The following is a 22,660-nucleotide window of genomic DNA, read 5'->3' as shown; positions in this document are numbered from 1 at the left end:
TGGTTGTTTTCTTTTAGACATTCCATTATCCAAGCTGGAACCATAATCAGTTGTAATGTTAACTGGATGTTACCTTTTCAAGCAAACAATCAAGTTCAGAGAACACCAAGGACTCCACAGTCCAACTCTGAGCTACAAATTTTCTCTTCTATTGGAGGGTTGTTTCTGTGAAGACAAAATTGGAGCATTGTGTATATTGCCTTGAGCATCTGGATGAAAATCTAATAAATAAATCTAATATTTAAATAGTCATCATGTTTTGTAGCTATTAATAGACTTTTTTCCCCCTTCAAGTCAGACTCAAACAAATCCATGCATGCACTTTTAATTTATCCGGTCTTTTAAATGCAAATTACATATCTCTACTATGTAAAGTCCCTCTATTTCTGTGTCCCAATGAATTCTGAAAGTTCTGAGCTAGGATAATGAATATGATGAAGATGACACATTATAATTTTATAAAGCTTTATCTCAATATTGGGAGTAAATTTACAATTCTTTAGCAATAAGTCCTGTATTTAACACTTATTTCCTAAAGAATAGAAAAGTTTTATCATTCTTAATCACCATTCCAAATTAGACAGAGCAAAATTATACAAAATAATGCACAATAGTTTCCTGTTTTTTTTCTTTTCTTTTCTGAGTACAAGTCTTTTCTGAGTACAAGCCTTTTGAAAGAGTTAGTGGCCTTGGTGACTAACTTGGGATTTCTGATCCTGTTAAATATGTTTGCCTTATTTGTCTTTTTCTCATTCAGGTTATCTGGAATGAATATCCCACCTCCAGTTATCAGCAACAAAAACTGGCTAAGGCTTCATTTTGTAACAGACAGCAATCACCGATATCGTGGATTTAGTGCTCCTTATCAAGGTATATTTAATGAAAACAATTTTTCCTCCTTCTTTCAGACTTAGGAATGGAAGTGGGGGTTGGTGTTGGGGTGCAAACAAATATACCACTCATTAAAAAAGGAGGAAAACTTCCTTATGTTCAGACATGCAGAAACTGGCATTCTCTATGGAAAGAACAAAATTGCATTCAATACTAAGGTTTATTTGCCCTGCAAATACCACATATTTAAGAGAGATTTGGATCAGTGCAGTTTATGCTGTGCTATACTTTAAAACATAGTGATCCTGCTATGGTCAGTACTTATTTGTATACAGCTAGTCCTCGACTTACAACAGATCATTCAAAGTTACAGCTGCATGGAAAAAAAGTGACTCATGAGCATTTTTCACAGTCACAACCTTTGCACGATCATGTGAGCAAAATTCAGATGCTTCGCATTTATGACCGTTGCAGTGTCCCAAGATCATGTGATCCCTTTTTACGACCTTCTGATAAAGTCATTGGGGAAGCCAGATTCATTTAACAAGCAGATTACTAAATTAACAACTACAGCAATTCACTTAACAGCTGAAGCAAGAAAGGTCGTAAAATGGTGCAACACTCATTTAACCGATGTCTCACTTAACCACAGAAATTTTGGGTTTAAGTTGTGGTCGTAAGTCAAGGACTACCTACAATTGCAGCATTATTAAGCAGAGTTCTTTTGTTGGATAGAATACATTTCATTGCCCGCAATAACTTTTTACTTGTTTGCTAACCAGTTTTTTAAAATTTATTATATTCTATTAAATATGAACAAATTTGCATGAACAGAAAAAAATACCTTGTTTAAAGGCTGCCACAACTATTTTGCCAGTTTGTCTGAGCTTGAAACACATCAAAATATTTGAAATAGCCTGATTCAGATACAGAAGAGCCTGTCCAGATGTGAAAGGATTAAAAAGAAAATCTATTTAGGCTTCGATGGGAATTAGCTTGAATTCAAACAATCTGAGTTCCGCCAGGGAGTACTAATTGTATATCAAGCAGGGCTTTCCTCCCACCCTAAGTTTCCCACCCTATTATTTTTTTCTTTAAAAAATGGTAAATTATAATTTAGGTTTTCTAAAGCATAAACTCCAGGAAAAGGTATTGTTTTCTGATGTAATATAAAGCTGAGCCTTTATATCTGTTCAAACTTCAGAATAGCTGCAGCTTTATATGAGAATAAGTCACCTTGAGTACTTCGATTCTGCAAACTGTACTTTGCAGAATCTCCTAACCAACTTGAATTTTAAACTACCTATAAAAGCAACTTTTCTCACATGGTGTTGGATATCTGCAAAATAAAACCACAAAGAAATACAAGTTCCAATAAATATTGGTGAATGTCTCCATTTGCCCCTTGATAGCATTTGCAATTGAAGTGGAAAAGTTACCAACATAAATTATGTATTTATTACATGTTGTGTCTCCTACTAAATGCATTTAAAAATGACAGTTGTATATCTGCTTAATTCAACTGAACTCAGAATTACTGTTAAATCTGTAGAATTTTATTATTAAAGTAAAGCAAAATGAAAATGTGCACTCATAGAAAGTGAAATGGTTTTTAAAAGTGTCAGAATTTTATATGGGAAAATTCAGGAGTCATATGTTTAGTTACATCACATCTTAAACAGGAAAAAGAACAAAGATACTTTAAAAAAATAACTGTTAAATAAAATGTTTAAATGTTGTACATATTTTGACTGTGGCCAACATCACCAAAATGATTCCTTCTTAGTCGGACTTTGCTTTCTTAATTCCTTCAAATGTTGTAGTTTTCAGAATCTGCTGTGCAATAGTTCAACAACCCATCCGAGCAGTAATTGAGGTGTGCAATATTGGGGTAAAATTAAACAGAAAAAAAATGGATCCATCACAGAGTTATAGAATTAATATGAAGCAAATAAAGCACAATATTACTTGATGTGCTTAACAGAAACAGGGATATGATAAATTTTATTGTAAGATAGTCCTCAATTTACGACCAAAATTGAACCCAAAATTTCTGTTGTTAAGCAAGGCAGTTGTGCCCAATCTTATGCCCTCTCCTGCTACAGTTGTTGAATGAATCACTGCAGTTGTTTAGTTAGTAACACGGTTGTTAAGTTAATCTGGGTTCCCCATTGAGCTTGCTTGTCAGAAGGTTGTAAAAGAGATCATGTGACCCCAGGACACTGCAACCTGTCAGGGTTCCGATGGATGTCCTAATTAATTCATGAGCTTCCTTTCTCTGGCAACTCGAGAGCAGACTAGGAATGCTTTACAAGTTGACACAACCATTGTAAATACATGGCAGTTGCCAAGCATCCAAATTTTGATTGTGTGACCGTGGGGAATGCTGTAATTATTGTAAGTGTGGAAAAATGGTCTAGGTCACTTTTCTTCAGTGCCATTTTAAGTTTGAACTGTCACCAAATGGTTGTAAGTCAAGGACTATCTGTACTTAAGGTTTCTGATTTATTGCCTCAAAGAATTGAGGGCTTCCCCCCCACATGGGTTGACAAGCTGATGAGTGCAAGTCTCCCCCCCCCAATATAAAGTTATAATATATAATACAATATGAATATATTTTTATTTCAGTGGAGACATTTTTTTTTACTTCAGGATGGGACAATAGTCAGAACCACAACTCCTAGCATAAATTAGTTTAATTAGTAGAGTCATTAATGTAGTGTCCTAGCTGATTGATCAGTAGAATAACCTAAATTATTGCTTTAGCATTTGTTATTACTGAATGAAAATATCTTTCCTGCTAATTAAAGAAGCACTGAATTATAGTTCAAGCATTCTAACTATTATTTCAAGTTTTCTAAATATTGTGTAGATATACTATAAGTTTAAAATAAACCAATTAATAATTTTAGAAATAATTAATCACCTAAGTTCTCTATATAAAGTGACCCGTTTATATATAAAACACTACTAATATTTTTATTATTACATAATATAATCAGCTACTGAGTTTCACATTCACAAATAGCCCTGCTGTTACTTATATATTAATCCTTGTACAGCATTCATCTTTTCTGAAATACTTTAGAGTTTAGATGTTCCAGGCTAATGTTGTGTATGACATGTTCCTTCTTTCCTGTATTTGCACAGTTCATGGCTAAATATTTTGTATTTACCTAGCCATAGCCAGCTGTACCATTGATTTCACCTATTATTCAATTTGTTCTTTACTCATTCACTTTCATGTCCCTCTTGTTAGGGAATGCTTCCATATATGGGAAGAAGCGTTCTGATACTGAAAATAAACTAATTATTGTTCTAGGTTGCACATTTATTTCTAGATTCATTCTCTCATGTTATCTCGGTTGGAGGGAGAGGTTAATTAATTTTTAAGCAAAATAAAATCATATTATAAAACAAAAGGAAAATGACTTACTGTAATTTTAACTGTGTAAAAACATGTAAAATAAACAGATGAAAGAGCAAATATAATCCTAAAACTAAATGAGATCAGAGAAAAGTAAAATAGCATTGATTTCAGAGTTTACAAAGCAATCACATCCTGGAGCTAAAATATTTAAAATAATACAAGATGGGTATTTTAAAATAGATAGTTTAAGTAGGATTTAACAATAGTGAACTTAGTTACAGCACATTTGTTAATGTATGTACGGTATTATTTTTTTTCCTGAAGAAGAATAGTGAGTCTATTATGGCATCTTAAATCTTCAATCTCCCCTTAGTGTATTTCAGTAATATCATTTGAAATGGCATGCCATTTCAAGCATTTTTCCAACCCAGATTTTTTCCCTTTATTATTTCTGTAATGTTATAATAAACTATATTAGGCATATTCTGCTGTATTGGGTATTTTCTGAAACAAAATGTGGTTCATAGAGCATCTCTCAATTGCCACTTCTCTGCAGCTTTTTTGGTGGACTTCATATTTGGCTTTCTTCCCTTTGCACCATGAAGGTTAATTCACCAGCTGGGAGTGGAGTTATGAATAATCCACATTTGCTTGGGAACTCAAAGTCTTGCCATAGTGGTCATTCTGCTGGTTTAAATCATTTTATTTTTATTTTTTTTACTGTCTCTACCTTTTTTATCCTTAAGATAATAAGCATCTGTTGGTTTCTGCTTTCTCATAAATTTGCTATCTGCCTGCCTCTCTGTTGTATCACAATGTTGCTACCTTCTTATTGAATAAATATGTCTTATGAATTAGAGAGAGTGTGAATTTAGCTTCCCAGCAAACATCAGGTTGGCTTGGACTACAATGAAGATGTAGAAGAAGGGAAACAAAAATATGTGTGCAAGTTGAAGAAGTAGCATTTTAAGTTTTCCCTTGGCAAGCACAAACAAGGATATAGTGTCTATAATGGTGATGAAAGGCCATACAATGTAAGGAGCTAAAATATGAATTGTTGCCTTTCTATACTGAGACCTGATTGTCTGTAAAATCGGAATGAGATGATTCATTTACAATAGGTTTTTGTGTGTGTGTGATAAGGCTATTTTTCTTCTTGCTATATTACTTTAACATCTAAAGACAGACCGTTATCTATACCAAAAAAGATATCTCCCAGAATTCAAAGAATGTTCCCTGAGATTACAAAGATGGACTCTTTTAAATTATTGAAACAATAGGAAAGGACAATAATATCATCCCATAAATTAGTGCTATGAATGAGAAACTCAGTTGCAGGCAATAGGACCCAATGCAACAAGGTGACATAATTTCTATTCTCAATGGATGGATGGATGGATGGATGGATGGATGGATGGATGGAGATGGACAGATGGACAGACAGATAATATTTATTTACTTTTTCCTGTATATACAAACATACACACACAAACACACACTGTATGTGTCCCTGTGTGTGTGTGTTTAATCTGTAAATATCTATCCATAAATCTATAAGGTTAAATAAACTGACTATGGGCGTAGTACATTTGGTTATAGAACTAAAATGCATTTGTAGAGTCTACTACTGGTTCATGTGTTATGTATATCAAAATTTATGCCTAAATAAATAGATAGTATACAAATATTATTTAGAGTATTTTCCAGAATTTTAACAGGCTTTAAAAGAAAAGAAAGGGAAAAGAGGTATGAAAACCTATTGGCTAGTCAGAAAGTTAAGATATGGCATCCAAACAGACAATCCATTATTGCAATAGCTGTTTAGAAGGAGGTAGTGGTAGGGAAAAAGCAAGAAAACCAAATCCACACATAGTTTAAGCATTGTAATGTTTCCTTTAAGAGATGAAAATCCTATAAAATACAGTATGTCATCACAGAACATTACTTTATTCTATTTGCTGCTATTTCTTTAGGAAGTCACCAAAGGACAGATTATTTTTAAAATTGCTTTTGAATTTTTTAAAATTGTATTCTTTGCAAAAATGTAACCCAATGTAGGTTTTATTATTAACATATTTCATTTTTAAAGTGGGTAAAATCAAACCCACTGACTCTTCCTTCAATTCTTATTTGCATTGGATATGGAAGGGTGAGTCTTAAAATGGAACAACTTTCCAACCTCTACCTTTACATTTCTATGACTGGAGTAGTATTTGATTAGTTACACCATACAATTGGCACTAAATTCCACTACATAGCTTTGTAAGGATGGGCTGTTCACACTGAAGATTCATCTCGGTAATTCCTCTAGGTCAGGGGTGTCAAACTCACATCACGGCAGCATCATGTGCTCTATCAGGACTTTATTCCCCTTTACTAAACTGGGTGTGGGCGTGGCCAGCACATGACACATCCGGCCCACGGGCTGGGTGTTTGACAGCCCTGCTCTTGGTGATTCTTCCAATTGTGTTTCGGTGATTTTACAGTTAAGTAAAGTGATTTTTCAGTTTCTCAGAATTCTCAAAATCGGCTGTCTGGGGCAACCTTCCTACTATAATTAGAGTAAAGCATACTATGAAATTTATGGGAATTGTGTCTTTGTGGACACATTTTCCTACTTTTAGTGCATCCATTGCAAGAAGAATGCTACAATTCCCCTGCCCTGTATTGGACAAGAAAAGCAGATCATCATACAGTTTCCAGGACCAGAGAACTGCAAAGATGCCCTCTATTTCTGATTGATAATGGTAGCCTAACTTGTATGAAGATAAATTGTTATTGGTAATAATGACAATTTTCAGGTTGCACTTAATGCCTGTGTCTAGCACAGACATTAATAAATTGTATATTAAGATAGAACAGCTGTATGATGTCTAATTTCAATAGCAATCATAACATCTGCAATGTGAAAATATTCATATTCCAGGTTATTTACTTAGAGTAATTGATTCAATGTTGGTCTATAATCAATGGTATAAATCTAACCCCAATACCAATGTCTATAATTTCAGGGGAACATGTTCCCTATACTATTTAAAAGTAAGGAAGAATACAGATAGTTAAATTGAAATTATTATATATTTTTCAATATTTTTTATGAGGACCAAAGAAACTAACAAGATACAAGATGCAATGATTGTATCTGTCTTCTGGTTCACTTCCAATGCATGCCTTTAAAAATGAGTATGATTTTTGCATTCTTTGATGGAATTGATGGAACTTTTGAATAATCAATGTATCCAATAGAAGAGAATACATGTAGCTCAGGGTTGAACTGTGGAGTTCTTGGTGATTTCTGAGCTTGGCTGTTTGGTTGCAGACTTTAATTACCCAACAAGGTAACATCATCAAAGCTAGTGGGCAAACAGGAAGCAAATGCCATACTCACTAGCAGTGATTAATTATTAATGAATTATTAATGAAACATTAATTATTATCAATGAAACATCTGCAACCAAACAAGCTCAGAGAGCATCAAGGTCTCTATAATCAATACATGTTGAAAAAATATGGCATTAAGATTACGCTTAATGTAATTATCCTTAGCAATCAACCAATGCGAAACTCACCATACTGTATAATTATAAGATTAAAGCACTTGTCTTAGTTTTTTATTACCTGTTAATGAAACAGGAGAGGTAAAGCCTATTTTTTATAAGTTCCCTTCAAAAAAAAGGGGGGGGTATGGAAATGACAACAATACCCACAATGGAAAACAGAATTCAAAAACTGTAACAAATAACTGGTTAAGGAGTTATTTGGTAGTGCTTGAGTTTTATTAGGCAAGACTATTGGCCGTTACTGGGATGGGGTAGAAATTTGCTTAGTTGGCAGTTTGTACAATCATTCTGACAGAGTCAAACACTTTTATTACTGCAGTTGATAATTTCAATACTGCAGAAGGTTCCAAGCAGCTTATAAATAATACAAAAAGGAAGTAAAATCAAACCCATAATAAAAAAGTCATAGCACAAACCAGACCAATAATAATTCTGTCTGCACATGACCAAGCCTTATGAACAAAGACATATAAAGCCAGAACTTGAAGACAGCAACAGACATCATCTGTTTGCCATCTCTGCAAAGAAGCTGAAGAAGCATCTGCTTAGCTGCTGCATCAGACCACACAGACTGACTACAAACAGCAGCATGATAAAGTAGCAACAAAAATGCATTGGAATCAGTGGTGGTATTCTACCGGCTCGGCCCGATTCAGACGAATCATTAGTAAAAAAGGCTACCCTTCAGCCGAACCAGTAGTAATCAAACTTCTACTGGTTCAGCCAAACTATTATTTCTTTTTTTTTCCTCCCAATGATCAGTTGTTCCAATGATCAGCTGTGCCAGGATCCCCCTCGCTTACTGCTTCGCCCAGGAGGCTTCCCTGAGCCCCAGGAGGCAAAAAAATGGAGCATAGGGGTGGGGTGTGCTACACAAAAAGAAGCCATGCCCACCCAGTCACATGGCCACACCCACTTAGCCACTCCTACCTAGCCATGCCCACAGAACCGGTAATAAAAATATTTGCATCCCGACAACTTCCGGTTGCAAGGCTTCGGCGGCGGCAGGAATCCGCTTCTCTGCAGGTCCCCGCTGCGCTCGCCGCTGAGGTACCCCCGATCCAACTGGATTTGGGGGTTGTTGCTGCCCCGAAGAGGCAGCGGAAGACAGAGGAGATCCAGGCAGGGGTCTGGGGATATCGCACCCCCTTTCCCCAGCCAGCTAGACTCCTTTTTCCTGAGGCGGTGGAGCGGCTGTCAGAAATGGCAGCCACAAAGGAATCTTCAACCGGATAAGACTGTGCAGGAGGAAGACAGAAGGAGAAGTTTTCTTGGCTGAACCGGGACATTAAGTTACTTTTAAAACACCCTGGAAGCCTGACTTTCGGATTGATACATTTGTTTCCAAAGGAAGTTTGTTACGGGCGGTGAAAGTGCTGAAGGAAAGTTCACTCCCCTTCCTTACGGAGAAAGCAAATGAGCACAGAAAAACCTGCTGCTTTAAGGTAAAAACAAGCTCTTTGTTATAAGTGGGAAGGAGAGGACTAAAAAAAATATCTTTAAAAACTTGTTGGAGGAGACGCTTTGAAGATTATAAGACCAACAATTAATTGTAATACGGCTTTAAAATATATTTGGGATTTTGCCCCAGGAGGAAAAGTTGCAAAGAGAAGAAGAGGAAATAATTTTTGTCTGTTTGGATTGTTTGATAACTTTGACATTTGCAAATTACTTTAAGATTAAAAACATCTGTGTTGTTCTTAAAAATCTACAATGGCACCATCTGTGGATCAACTAAAAATGGAATATGAAAAATTAAAAGAAAGAGAACAAAATGGCAAGAATTCATTGGGAGCTGTCTTCCACTTTTTAGAAATGGCAGTTTCTACGTACCAGCAAATACTTGAGGAAGAAGGAGAAGGAGAAGAAGAAGAAGAAGAAAAGGAAGCCATTTTTAATGGACAAAAAAGTTTGATTAAGAAAGAAAAGAGGAAAAGAGGAAGGAAAAATGAGAATTTAAAATTCAATAAAACAACCAAGAAAAAGAAAAATAAGCTGAAAAAAAGGTATAATGTTAGAAAGCAATTGAAAAGAGAATTACAACAGAGAGGGGAAGCTAAAAAGGTGGAGGTTAGGAGAGGGGGGGCAAAAATATCAGACTGGAGAAGAAAGGGAGGGAAAAAGGGAAAAAAAGCCACGGTCTGAAACAAGATATCTTTTTTAGAGATAAAGGATAAAGGACAGTGTATAATTTAAGAAAGATTCTGCAAGAGTACATAAGATAGTACTGTAGTATTTGCATTTGAAATAGTCTATTGGAATATTATAAGATTTAACAAAATATTAAAATATTAAAATGTTTTATAATGATAGATTTCAATATTTAATAAAATATCAAAGAGAATGTATAAAATGATTAATGCTTAGTTATACTATTAATTAGAATTAGAATGGAAATTATATACTTAACTATATTATAAGTTTATTATTCTTTTTTTTCAAAATGCAATATGTAGAATGTACTAAGCAGAATCAGGATAGAAATTATGTATTATTTTAAGTGTTACTTTAGGGAAAGGTGTCATACCTTAAAAGTGATTACAGGGGAAATTCTTTGCTAAAGAGAAGAGATAAATAGATGCTTGGAAAAGAACGGACAAAAGATACAAACATAATGATTTTGAAATAAGATGAAATAAATAAAATATAATTAAGAAAGTGAAAAGAAGGGAGAAGTTATATAGAAAATATAGAATGGTTAATAAGATATGAATGGTATATAAGGTGAGCATGAACTTGATTTAGGTCTGTAAACAAAGATGTAACCCGGGGCTAAGCCACTTTTCAAAAGAAGTTTTATGTTTTATGTTTTGTGTTTTAGTTAACTATGTTTTGATTGTGAATTAATAAAACCTTGGAAGAATAAAACTAAAGGGAGAGACATGTATAAATGATAATTAAGGACATTTTTTATGTCTTGTTTTATGTTTTGTATTTTGTGTGTTTATGCTTGATTGAGAATTAACAAAACCTTGATAGAAAGAAATATAATTGAATAAAAGTGAAGGGAGGAACAATGAGAAATTTGGAAAAGATATATACGTGTTTAAATGGAAATGTGATAATGTGGAACTATGCCTTAAAAATAATGCTTTATTTGCCTTGTTAAAACTTATAAGTAATTTTTGAGAAAGGAGGTTTTATACTTTGATGTCTTATGTTTTGTTTGTCTTTAAAACCAATAAAACTTGTTTTATATATAAAAAAAATATTTGCATCCCACCCCTGATTGGAATATTTGCAAGATAAACTACTTGCCTACAAGCAAGAATGGATAGTAATAAAAGTAAAGGAGTCAAAGTGTTCTGGAGCTATAGAATTCAACAGACAAGAAACTGCCACACTATGCCTCATACTTATCACTGTTGATAAGAAAGACAAAAGGTTTGGATCTGGGATACTGCCTCAGAATCAGTTGTTTCCCTCCACTTTCCCCTGGCAGTTATAAGCCTAATTTGGGTAGGTTTTTTTTCCAATTACAGCTAAATAAACCATGTCCTACATCGAGGTCCATGAGAGTCTGGAAGAGGCTCCGCCCTGCTCTGTTATTCATTCCATTATGTCAGCTGCAAACAAACAGCTAAGTAATCAGGCTCCATACAAAGCTGTAGGAAAAAAGGTATTTTCTTTTCTTTTTCTTTTAAATATTTATGTCTGCCATGGGAGGACCATACCCAGCACCTTCTGTCCTGTAGACCAGTGATCCCCAACCTTTCTTATGCCGCGGCCCGGTATCCCCAACCTTTTTTATGGCGCGGCCCGGTACCGGCATTAGCTGGGTGCCGCCATCTTTTTTTGATGAAAAAGTGCTTCCGGTGACCTCACCGGAAGCACTTTTTCATCAAAAAAAGATGGCGACGCCCAGCAAACCAGCGGCCCGGTAGGACTTGTTCCACGGACTGGTACCGGTCCGCGGACCGGTGGTTGGGGACCCCTGCTGTAGACTACAACTGTCCCAGACTTGGGGATGGGATAAATATAATGGAGAACTTAGCTTTGCACTCTGCTGAGAACAATTTGCATTGCTAAGGATTGCATGTGGGTTCATTATATCTTCACAAAGTAGACAATGATTATTCGTCCACCAAAATACTAATCCCATACCAGGAAGATATCTAGATTAAGATTATAAATTATTCTCTCTCACATTATTTCTGTGTCACACACACACACACACACACACACACACACACACACACACACACATATATATATATATATATATATACACACATATATATATATATATATATACCCCCACACAGGTGTTCATATAGGTTTATACATGCACATGTTTCTTCTTCTTTTCTTTATGTTCTAGTTGTATATGGGCATTTGTTGTTCAGTTGCTAAGTCATGTTTGACTCTTCATGACTCAATTCTTCATGACTCAATGGACCATAGCATGCCAGGTCCTTCTGTCCTTCACTGTCTCTCATAGTTTGTACAAATTCATGTTCAAATTTGTCAATGGTACTATCTAGCCATGCCAGTGTCTATTGTCCCCTTCTCATTTTGTCTTCAATCTTTCCCAACATCAGGGTTTTTTCCGATGAGTCCTCTCTTCTCATTTGGTGGCCAAAGTCTTTGAGTTTCATCTTTAATATATGTCATTCCAAAGAACAGTCAGGATTGATTTCCTTTAGGAATATAGGCATATGTATAATATATGTAGCTAATCATAGAATAATGTAATATGTACACATATGCATAAATCCTTCATACATTTATACCGCTCTTTTCATTATGAGCTTCGGGAGATTAACAAAAAGCATTAAACATATAAATTTTCCCATTAAAGTGTATGGTAGTTCCTCCCTTCCTCTTTGTAAATCTATGAATTCTTCATCAAAAGGAAGAAAAATTATTTAGGAAATGAGATAATGAAAGAAGTGATAATTTTGTAATTCTGATGTGGTCTTCCAAAAATGTTCTTTCCTTTATCATTGCCAATTTGAGCTTATCTAAATCTTCTAGTATTTAAAAGCAAATCATTGCCATAACTGGCAGCTCTGTAACAAAACAAAAAAATATACAGTCTTATATGCAAAACATCAACGGTCAAATGTGCTTCCTTGAACTCTTGAAAGTCATTGCTAAACTCAGGTAATGAACTAATGCAGAAAACAGATTCATATTTTTCTGAGCTACCTAAGAGATCAATTTCAATCCACAGGGAAGCTTAAGCAGGTTTTGCCATGGTTAAAGCTTGTTACAGCAAGGAATGCTAGTAAACATTGAATGACAATTTGTGTGTACAATGGAGTAAGCATGTTATTATCTATATCAATAGGAAGCCTATTTGAAAGTCCATCTGCATTGTGGTACAGGCATTCATATGCTAATACGTTGAAAAATAGTGGCCAGAGCTGTACAATGAGTAAAAAAGGTTTCAGTTTTGTATATTAATAATTATAATAATCCATATTACTCCATTAAGCCATTAAGGAATTACTTAATTGCAATTAAGATTCATTATCATAATTACTAGAGGTTCTCTTGCACCACTCCATTAAGCACTTCTGGTTATATGCATTTATTGCCTTGCATTGTTGTGGAAGTGATGGTAACCAGCTGTGATCTTGGTTACAATTCTTCATTATAGGATGAGATACCAATAGTGGATTTACTTATTTGATTTATATCCCACCTTTCAATTCAATTTGAGGACTCATAGGTGATGAATTGTAGTATGTAGAGTAGAGATGACCATGCTGAGGGAGGGGTCAAACATTTCATCAGTCTTTTCTTCATGCCCACAAAAGATGTTAAGTCCAGCCCATTTTGAATTCCATTGACTCTTATCTACCACCAATTTACTTTGAAGTTAGTAATTCACATTCTTGCTTATTAGCAAGCAATAAATCATTTTAACTGCCTTGCTTCCTGATTTCTTGCACCTGACAGGAATAATAAAAGGCATAATAGAGAAAGAAATTAAAAATTAGTCACAATAAAGGACAACAATTGCATAAAATGAACATTTCAGAGTCTGGCAGAAAAGATACAGATTTTTGAAGAGATGCAAAGTGCACAATGTGCTTCTTTGGGAAGCACATTCAACTATTTGAAATAACACACAAAAAAAGCTGAATTCTATACAAATGAGATTCTGACAGGCATGGAAAAAGAGAATGTCACCATTTTTCTCTTGTACTTGTGACCAACCCACAAGTTTAGGTTTACTAAATTGAAATCTACAGGTCATATGCATCTAGTTTTGTGCTAAAAATCATTTCTTCAACTTGATAAAAAAGAAGTTGTGTTCATTTTCTTTTTCAAAGGAGGATGAAAACAAGGGATTTTAATGGTACCTTCAATTTATGTAGGTCATGAACAGTTAGAATTGTGCATACAGTATTTCCCTGGATTTTCATGCCTCATATAAATCCATATGGACACACCATAAAGGGAGACTACAGAGCAATAAAGGAGATGTAGGAGATGATTTTATATTAGTAAATTCATCCACTATATGATACTAAAAAAAAATGGAAGATACTACAAGAATATATTTTTTTAAAAAAACTCTAAGGCATTCTATAAACAATACATCAGGTTTACAGAGAAAGAAGCATTTTGAGAAACCAAACTAACAATTTGGCCACCAAATAGGCATGAATCTATCCATCCATCCACCCATCCATCCATCAAACACTTCAATGCCCAAATTCTCTCCAAGTTTTAATTCTGAAGAACAAAAGATTGGTAGGTAAAATAAGAAAGAGTCATTGTTCTTCTGCACTTTTTGTTTGTTGTTTGTTCAGCTAATTAATGTTTTAAATATTAAAATTCTGCTAGAATGAAATAAAGTAGTAATCATGAACTGTTAGATCCAAATCCAAGAATGAACATGGAGTCATTCCAAGGTTTTTATTGTTTCACATTCATAGCCAAAATCTTGCCAGGCTGAGGACTCAACTATCTGTGTCTAAAATATAGTCTATGAACAATTAGGGAGGGACTGTCTCAGGGGTAGGATTCAAATTTTTTAACAACTGGTTCTGTGGGCGTGGCTTAGGTGGTGGGCGTGGCTTGGTTGACTGGGTGGACATGGCTTGGTGGTCATGTTATTGGCTGGGTGTGGCCAACTCAATATCACTCACATCGAGGCACACATCTCTTCGCCTGGCCTCTCATGACTGTGGGGATGTTGCAACAGTCGTAAGTGTGAAAAATGGTCATAAGTCACTTTTTTCAGTGCCATTGTAACTTTGAATGGTCACTCCTTACAAGCAAAGTACCAGCAAAGAAGGGGAAAAAAACTCCAGAGACGTTCCTGACACAGGAAGTCTAGTCCTGCCAAGAATGTAATAAGAGTTCATGGAAAGGCAGTTTCTGTAAGCAACACCAGAATGTTTCCTTCCTACTTTCCTTACAGGATTAGGCCAGTAATTTCTTCTAACGACCAGTTCTCTGAACTGCTTAGAATGTTAACAACCAGTTCTAGTGAATAGGTGTGAGCTGGTAGAATCCCACCCTTGGACTGTCTTCACCCTCTTTTTCTTACATATAACCTCTGGACTAAGTTGCTTTGTACTCCTCTAGAATCTATTTTCTTTTCTCCTGGGAATCTTCACTGCATTCCATCCCACAAATATTTGAATGACATCTACAACTCTTCCTTGATAACTCCTTGGATCTATGCTTTTTGGTCTCTTACTTTATTCCAAACTCTTCTTTCTTTAATTTGAAATACAGTTTCCATTACCACAGTAAGAGACTATCATGTTTACCGATCAGATCGTTAAATTTGTAGAGGAGGTGGTGTTGCTATCTTCTATAAAAAGTCCTTACATCTAAAAGACATCCAAGTTACCCAGGAGCTTGCTCTTCCTGAGACCATCATCTGTGAACTATCCTTAAATATCACAATTCGATTCTTACTATGTTACAGAGCACCTGATTATGACATCGAACATGTAAACAAGCTAAATACACTACTAACATGGGCACACGCTTTTATCTTTCTTGGTGACTTCAATCTACCTCATATTGACTGGACCCTAAATGAATGTAAAATGAACCCATACATGCAACCTTCTACAATGCTGTTACAAATCTGGGACTGGAACAACTAGTAACCAACAACACTAGACTAAACAACTGCCTCGGTCTCATCTTCTGCAATAGTTTGAATTTAATTTATGGAATACAAACTAAAGAACCCTTTTCCAGCAGTGACCACAATATGATTGACTTTTGTCTCAACATACGCCCACACAAAAATCATCACAATGATGTAATCCCCAATTATAACTTCAAAAAGGCAACTATGATCTTATAGACAACGATCTCTCATCCCTTGATTGGCAATCTCTATTCACTGGATGCAATACTGTTGAAGACCATTACAACATATTTTTACTTGAAGTCAAAAGAGTCATCAAACTATATGTACCAACAACAACTCCCCCCAAAAACAACAACAGATTACCCATAACAATAAGGAAACTTCAATCCAAAAAGAGATAACTCTGGCGGAAAAACAAATCTGGTCACATTGCCAATTTCAATAGCCGATACAAAAATTTATGCCACCAGATAAAGACTGAATGTACCAATTATCACATTAAACAAGAGAAAAACCTTCTATGCACCAATTCCACCCATGCTTTTTACAATTTTGTAAACAACAAACTAAAAACTCAAGGTCCATTCCACCCTGGTAGGACCTAATGGTAAAGACTTCAATGATGACACCATTAACGCCAACATCTTTAACACATTCTTCGGCTCAGTATTTGTAAACAGCAATGGATCATGCCCAGTATTTCCTAGCCGAACCACAGACAACTACAATGATTTAATACATATTGATTTTACAGAAGACAATGTTGAAAAAGCACTATGCAATTTAAAACCATCTCTATCTATTGGACCGGATGGAATATGTGCCTATTTCTTTAAAAAGCTATCCACTGCCATGGTCAAACCTCTAAGCATAATCTTTGAAAAATCTTTCAGGACTAGCTCCTTGCCTAACCTATGGTCACAAGCCACGGTCATCCCCATCTTCAAAAAGGGAGACGCCAGCCTAGTTGAAAATTACAGACCAATCTCCTTATGCTGTGTCACCTGTAAAGTCATGGAATCACTTATTAACCAATCCATTATCCTCCACTTAGAGACAAACAACCTACTCTCCAATAAACAATTTGGTTTCAGGAAAAAACTATCCTGTAATCTGCAACTTTTACACTGCAAAAACATATGGACTACACAACTTGATCAGGGCAAAGCAATAGACGCAATCTACATAGACTTCTGTAAAGCCTTTGATTCAGTGGTACACAACAAACTACTCCTAAAACTAAAATCTTATGGTATCTCTGGACAACTGCATAACTGGATAGAAGCATTCCTGTCAAACAGACAACAAATGGTCAAAATTGGGAGTGTCCTATCAAACTCTGTACCTGTCAATAGTGGTGTCCCCCAAGGCAGTGTTCTAGGACCAACTCTCTTCATACTCTACATAAATGACCTCTGTGATCATATTAAGAGCAACTGCGTTCTTTTCGCTGATGATGTAAAGCTGTTCAATACCACAGACAATACTGCTACCCTTCAAAAAGATCTTGACTATGTATCAGAATGGTCAAACAAATGGCAACTTCAAATCTCAACAAATAAATGCTCTGTCTTACATATTGGCAAAAAAAATCAGAAAATAAAATACAAGCTGAATAGTCAAGATCTTGTTGATGATCCAAGCTCTGTAAAGGACCTTGGAATACTCATCTCTAATGATCTAAGTGCTAGAGCCCACTGTAACTACATAGCCAAAAAGGCATTAAGAGTTGTTAACCTAATCCTACGTAGCTTTTTCTCTGGTAATATCACACTACTAACTAGAGCATACAAAACATTTGCTAGACCAATACTCGAATACAACTCATCAGTCTGGAACGTATCTGATATTAGCACAGTTGAGAAAGTCCAGAAATATTTCACAAGAAGAGTTTTCCACTCATCTACTTGTTGTAGAAATTCGTTATGCCACCAGACTTGAAATTCTAGACTTAGAAAACCTTGAATTACGCCGTCTTCAGTCTGATCTAAGTATGGTATATAAAATCATACATTGCAATGTTCTACCTGTCAATGAATACTTCAGCTTCAACCATAACAACACAAGAGCACACAATAGATACAAACTCAAGGTTAACCGCACCTAACTTGATTGCAGTAAATACGACTTCAGCAACAGAGTGGTCAATGTCTGGAATACTCTACCTGACTCTCTAGTTTCTTCCCCAAACCCCAAAAACTTTAACCTTAGACTGTCTACTGTTGACCTCACCCCTTTCCTAAGAGGTCTGTAGGGGGCGTGCATAAGCGCCCCAATGTGTCTACCATCCCTGTCCTATTGTTTCTTTTATTTTTCTTATATGTACCCATTTCATGTATTCATAACTATGTATATACTTATACCTATTATCTTGTAAGCAATTGACAAATCAAATAAATAAATAAATAAAATAAAATAAAGTTTACTGTATATTCTATTTGACACTAATGAACAAAAGTAAACTACAAACCAGTCTCATGTGTCAATATTGTATTATTATTGAAAGACCTGTTTATTTTATATCTATTATTTCCCAGTCTCACTTGAAAAATTGGACTCCAACTTTTCCAGCTTGGAGTACTGACAGAAGCGGCAGTGGTGAAAGAGGGAATGGTTTTGTGTGTGCATGCTGCTTCAATAAATACAGCATTGTGCACAATATATGTATTCTGTCCTAGGCTTCCCCAAAAAGCACTAAGCCAACTCTGAGTCCCATCAAAACCTCTTTTATTAAATTAATGTGAATTTAGTGCATTCACATTCAGCCAACGGCTTGCCAAACAGTCTTGCAAAGGTATACTAATTAGCTCAGACCATATCTATCCTGGAAAGGTGCCCGGTAAATATTTCCACACGCAGTGCTGACAGGGAAGGGCTGAGTTACACAGACAAATCTTAATGAGGCTGGAACAAACAAATGAACGAGTGAGCGAAAGCCTTCTCCCCTTTTAATCCTGATGGGAGGGGCCATTCATTATCCACCTTTGGCCTTACTCCCACGTCGACCCTGAGTTCTTAATTGTTCCTTCTTTTGGCAGCTCTGTGCTTCTGTAGGCTGGGAACTGGTTCCAAAAGCTCCCCTGCCTCACTGCTGTCCGAGCCTGAAAGCAGCTAATGACTGCCAGCCTGCCCTGGCCCCATTTCTACCTCTGACGCATAGCCCTTATCCAAGTCTTCCTCAGCCTCCAGGACTGACCCATCAGCCCACCGACGGGCCACAAGAATATGCACATACTTGCTTACCAGTGGTCGGATTCAAACTTTTTACCACCGTTTCTGTGGACATGGCTTGGTGGACATGGCAGGGGAAGGATACTGTAAAATCCTCATTCCCTCCCCACCCCACTTACCTGCTTTCCAGCTCTGTTCTCCTGTGCAGGGCAACAAAGGAAGACCCAGCCGATCAGCTGGGACTCAGGAGGCAGAGAATAGAAGGGGGCGGGGCCACTCAGAAGTGGGTGGTATTCCGAACTACTCAGAAATTCTGCTACTGGTTTTACAGAACTGGTCAGAACCTGCTGAGTACCACATCTGTTGCTTACCTCTTCCAAGACCCGGTTCCAAATAGGCTGCAGCTCAACCCCAGTTTAAGATCATCTAATTGCCTTTATTATTTAGAATCTGAGATGTCTTTTTCAGACCATGGATGCTAACAGAAGCTCACAGGCTATACATCCATTCTGCTTCAAATAATGAAATATTGTTTCTGTGGAGCTATACTTGTCCACATTCTCAAATTTTGAAATGGTGGCTAAGACATATCATTTTAGCTTCAAAAACCTTTTAGGGGTTTCATATTTTTAGAACTGTTGGTTGTTGTTGTCTTTATATTGTCTTGGTGGATGCTTGCACAAAGCAAGCGTATGTTGAGAAAAAATATATCACAAATTTGCTTTACCCATTCTAAAAGAGGAAGCAATGAAGATTAGGATGCTGTGTAATCCTATGACAGTACAGATCAGGTTGTTGACAAAGGATCCTGAGAAAAGACATAGTTACTTTAAAGAGCTTCAGACTGATGTTATTTTCATGCTCTCTTGAGCATTCTGAACCATATTTTTTTGGAATCAAATCTGAAATATAACATAAACCAGTGGTCCCCAACCTTTTGGGCACCAGGGACCAGTTCTGTGGACAGAGATTTTTCTGTGGACCAGAGGGGATGCAGTTTCGTGTGCTGCCTGCATTCTGCAGATGGGTCTTTTTTTGTTTGTGTGGCTTGGTTTCTGGCATGCCGTGGCCTGGTGCTGGTGCATAGACTGGGGTCGGGGACCCCTAGCATAGACTTAATGCAAATATCCTATATGTGAGTTTGTCATTAGAAAGACATTGAAGGGTTTAACTGCCTAGAATAGAACCAACTTCCTTTTGAATAAACATGGTGTTAGTTCAATTAAGAAAGGGATAATAAGCAAAGCAGAACTATTTCAACAAGAGAAGCTTGGTAGATTTTGGAGACAAACCTAAACATGAGGCCTTGCAACAAAAATGTATCCCTGTGCATTTCTTGTTTACATTATGCTTGCATGAGGAAATGGGGCTATACAATCCAATTTTAGGAACATTTCTCTTTGCCTTTCATGTAATCAGAACAAAGTCTGTGAGGTCAGGAAAAGCATACAGTTCAAGTCAAATTTAGGAGTCATCCGCAGGGCTGTTAATATTGTGATATGGCAGTATTTCTTGTCCTTTATTGTTGTAGTCTCTTTGACAGGACTGGGAAGCTGTGATAAATATCTACCTCTCAGCTCCAAGACCTCAGATAGAGGGTAATTGAGATAAGAAAAAAGCAGTGGAGTTTGTTACAGATAGGTTAGGGTTTTGTACACTGTTTTGGTGCATGCATATTGGCAACTCAAAAGTTGTAATATACAGTACTTCAAGTATACACTTAATCATCCAATGACTGAAATAAAACTTGATGACAAGTAAGATAGCTATTTGTATATTGAGGTGGTCTGGCAGCTCCAATATTTTCTCTTGATAGGGCTGTAGTTCCCTTTTAGTAGAAGATCTGTATCTTTGGGTGTCTTCCAGAACTTCAGCTTCTGCTGGATGGAAAGAGAGGTCATGTCACTGCCTTTGTTTCACTAATTGGACTGAAAGGACATTATGGGGGTGATTCATGTCTGATCAAGATTGATTTGGACTACTGCAATGAAACCTCCATGGGACTGCCTTGAAACCCTTTGGAAGCTATTGTTGGTCCAGGATGCAGCAACCTGACTATTGGCTGATGCACACTGACAGAAGCATATGGTATTCATGCTTCAGGACTTGCACTGGCTTCCTGCCAGCTTCTGGATGCCATTTGATTTTATTGATTTTGTCCTATAGAGCCTTTATGATTTAGCATGAAGGTTTTCAACGGTCTTCTCCAACCCAATTCTTATTCAACTCACCTTATTCTCTCATCCCAGGAGAAACTGCTACCGAAGACCCCATTTTTGTAAAGTGAACACCATGGGACCCTGTTTCTTAGTAAGGACTCCTGTATTATAAAAAAAAGCTTCCCTCTGGAAATCAGATTAGCCCTTACGTTGACAATTTTCCATACACTTATTAAAACGAACTTTTTTTTTCAGCTTATGGAGAATGAAATGAAGCTTTTATTATTTTGTTTTTATCTTGTAGATGTTATCAGTTTTCCTTTTTTTTTTTTACTGTTGTAAATGTTTTATTGAATTGATCACACTTTTTCTGAAAAAAAAAAAAATAGAAAAAAAACACACAGTTTGTCAAGTGGCTGTACTTTTTATGAGTAATACAGAATAATACAGAACACAAAATATATTAGTAGGTGTTCATGGCATACTAGACTAGGATGAAATATTTAGGACTACTAATGCTACTAATTATAAGATTACAGTACCAAAATTGTTCAAGTCTCCATGTGCTTCCCCCTTCCTCCATTTAGCTTTCTCAAACTACACTTCTGCCCCACATTCAAATTTCTTTTATCAGACTATTGTCTTGAGTTGCATCTCTTCCTCCTGCTCCTCAAGGTTTACACATGAGTGTGCACACACATGCAGACACATAGACACATATAAGCTTTGTGTTAACAAAGAAGAAAGAACTGAAAACATTAAAGTCATTCCATTCAAGGACGCCAGTTTGAAACGGTTCTGCAAATCAACTAGCCTTAGTGTCCAGAAGAAGGCGTGAGGAGAAGTTAGTGAAATTTGCTTCAAGATGAAAACTAGCCTAGGTTTGCACATTTATTGGAAAAAAAACCCGGTGTAGATTAGATAATGCAGAAAATTGTTCTGTGAAATAGAATGAAATGAGGCGCGCAGAAGTAGCAGATGTTGTGGAATGATTAGAACATGATGGAACACAACATTTGCTGTGTGCCTTTGTTTTCATCCCATATCAAGCTTGTAGTCATCAGTATGTACTGCGGCCAGTTAAAAGGACAGTCAGTTTCTCAGCAGGATGATGTTTTCATGCAGGAAAATATCTTCTTCAGCAGATCGTTATGATGTGTTTTTTTTTAGAAAAAAAGATGTTCATGGTGATCATTTAATATATCATGAGGTATGTTTATGAAGATTAATCATATTGTAATATGGAGTTTCTTAGCCTCGGCAACTTTAAAATGTGTGGATTTCAACTCCAAATATTCCCCAGACAGCATACATTTTTTTTACAGATTACAGATTAACAGAGTTGGAAGGGACCTTGTAGGTCATCTAGTTCAACCCTTCCACCCAAGCAGGAGACCCTACACCATTATGCTGTAAGCTGCCCACAGTCTCTTCAAAATGAGATGGGAGGCAAATAAAAGTACATTTTGATGTTTATTAGTTGTGGGAAAACTTT

The 22,660-nt window shown here is 36.2% G+C and overlaps 1 protein-coding gene across 1 annotated transcript in view; it reads left to right on the top strand.

Annotated features, from left to right (window-relative positions):
- The window catches only part of CSMD3 (CUB and Sushi multiple domains 3), a 618,612-nt gene that overhangs the window by 238,908 nt on the left and 357,044 nt on the right, over positions 1-22,660 (top strand). The window contains exon 6 of the mRNA XM_087962106.1: positions 758-870. Within this exon, the coding sequence (XP_087818232.1) occupies positions 758-870 (113 nt within the window). The remainder of the gene's footprint in view (positions 1-757; positions 871-22,660) is intronic.

Source organism: Notechis scutatus, chromosome 3 (genome assembly GCF_049901735.1).
Source record: "Notechis scutatus isolate UNSWTSFEM ecotype Mainland chromosome 3, rNotScu1.2, whole genome shotgun sequence".
NCBI lineage: Eukaryota > Metazoa > Chordata > Lepidosauria > Squamata > Elapidae > Notechis > Notechis scutatus.
Note: the sequence above shows the minus strand (reverse complement) of the source record. Positions and strands in the feature narration are given on the sequence as shown.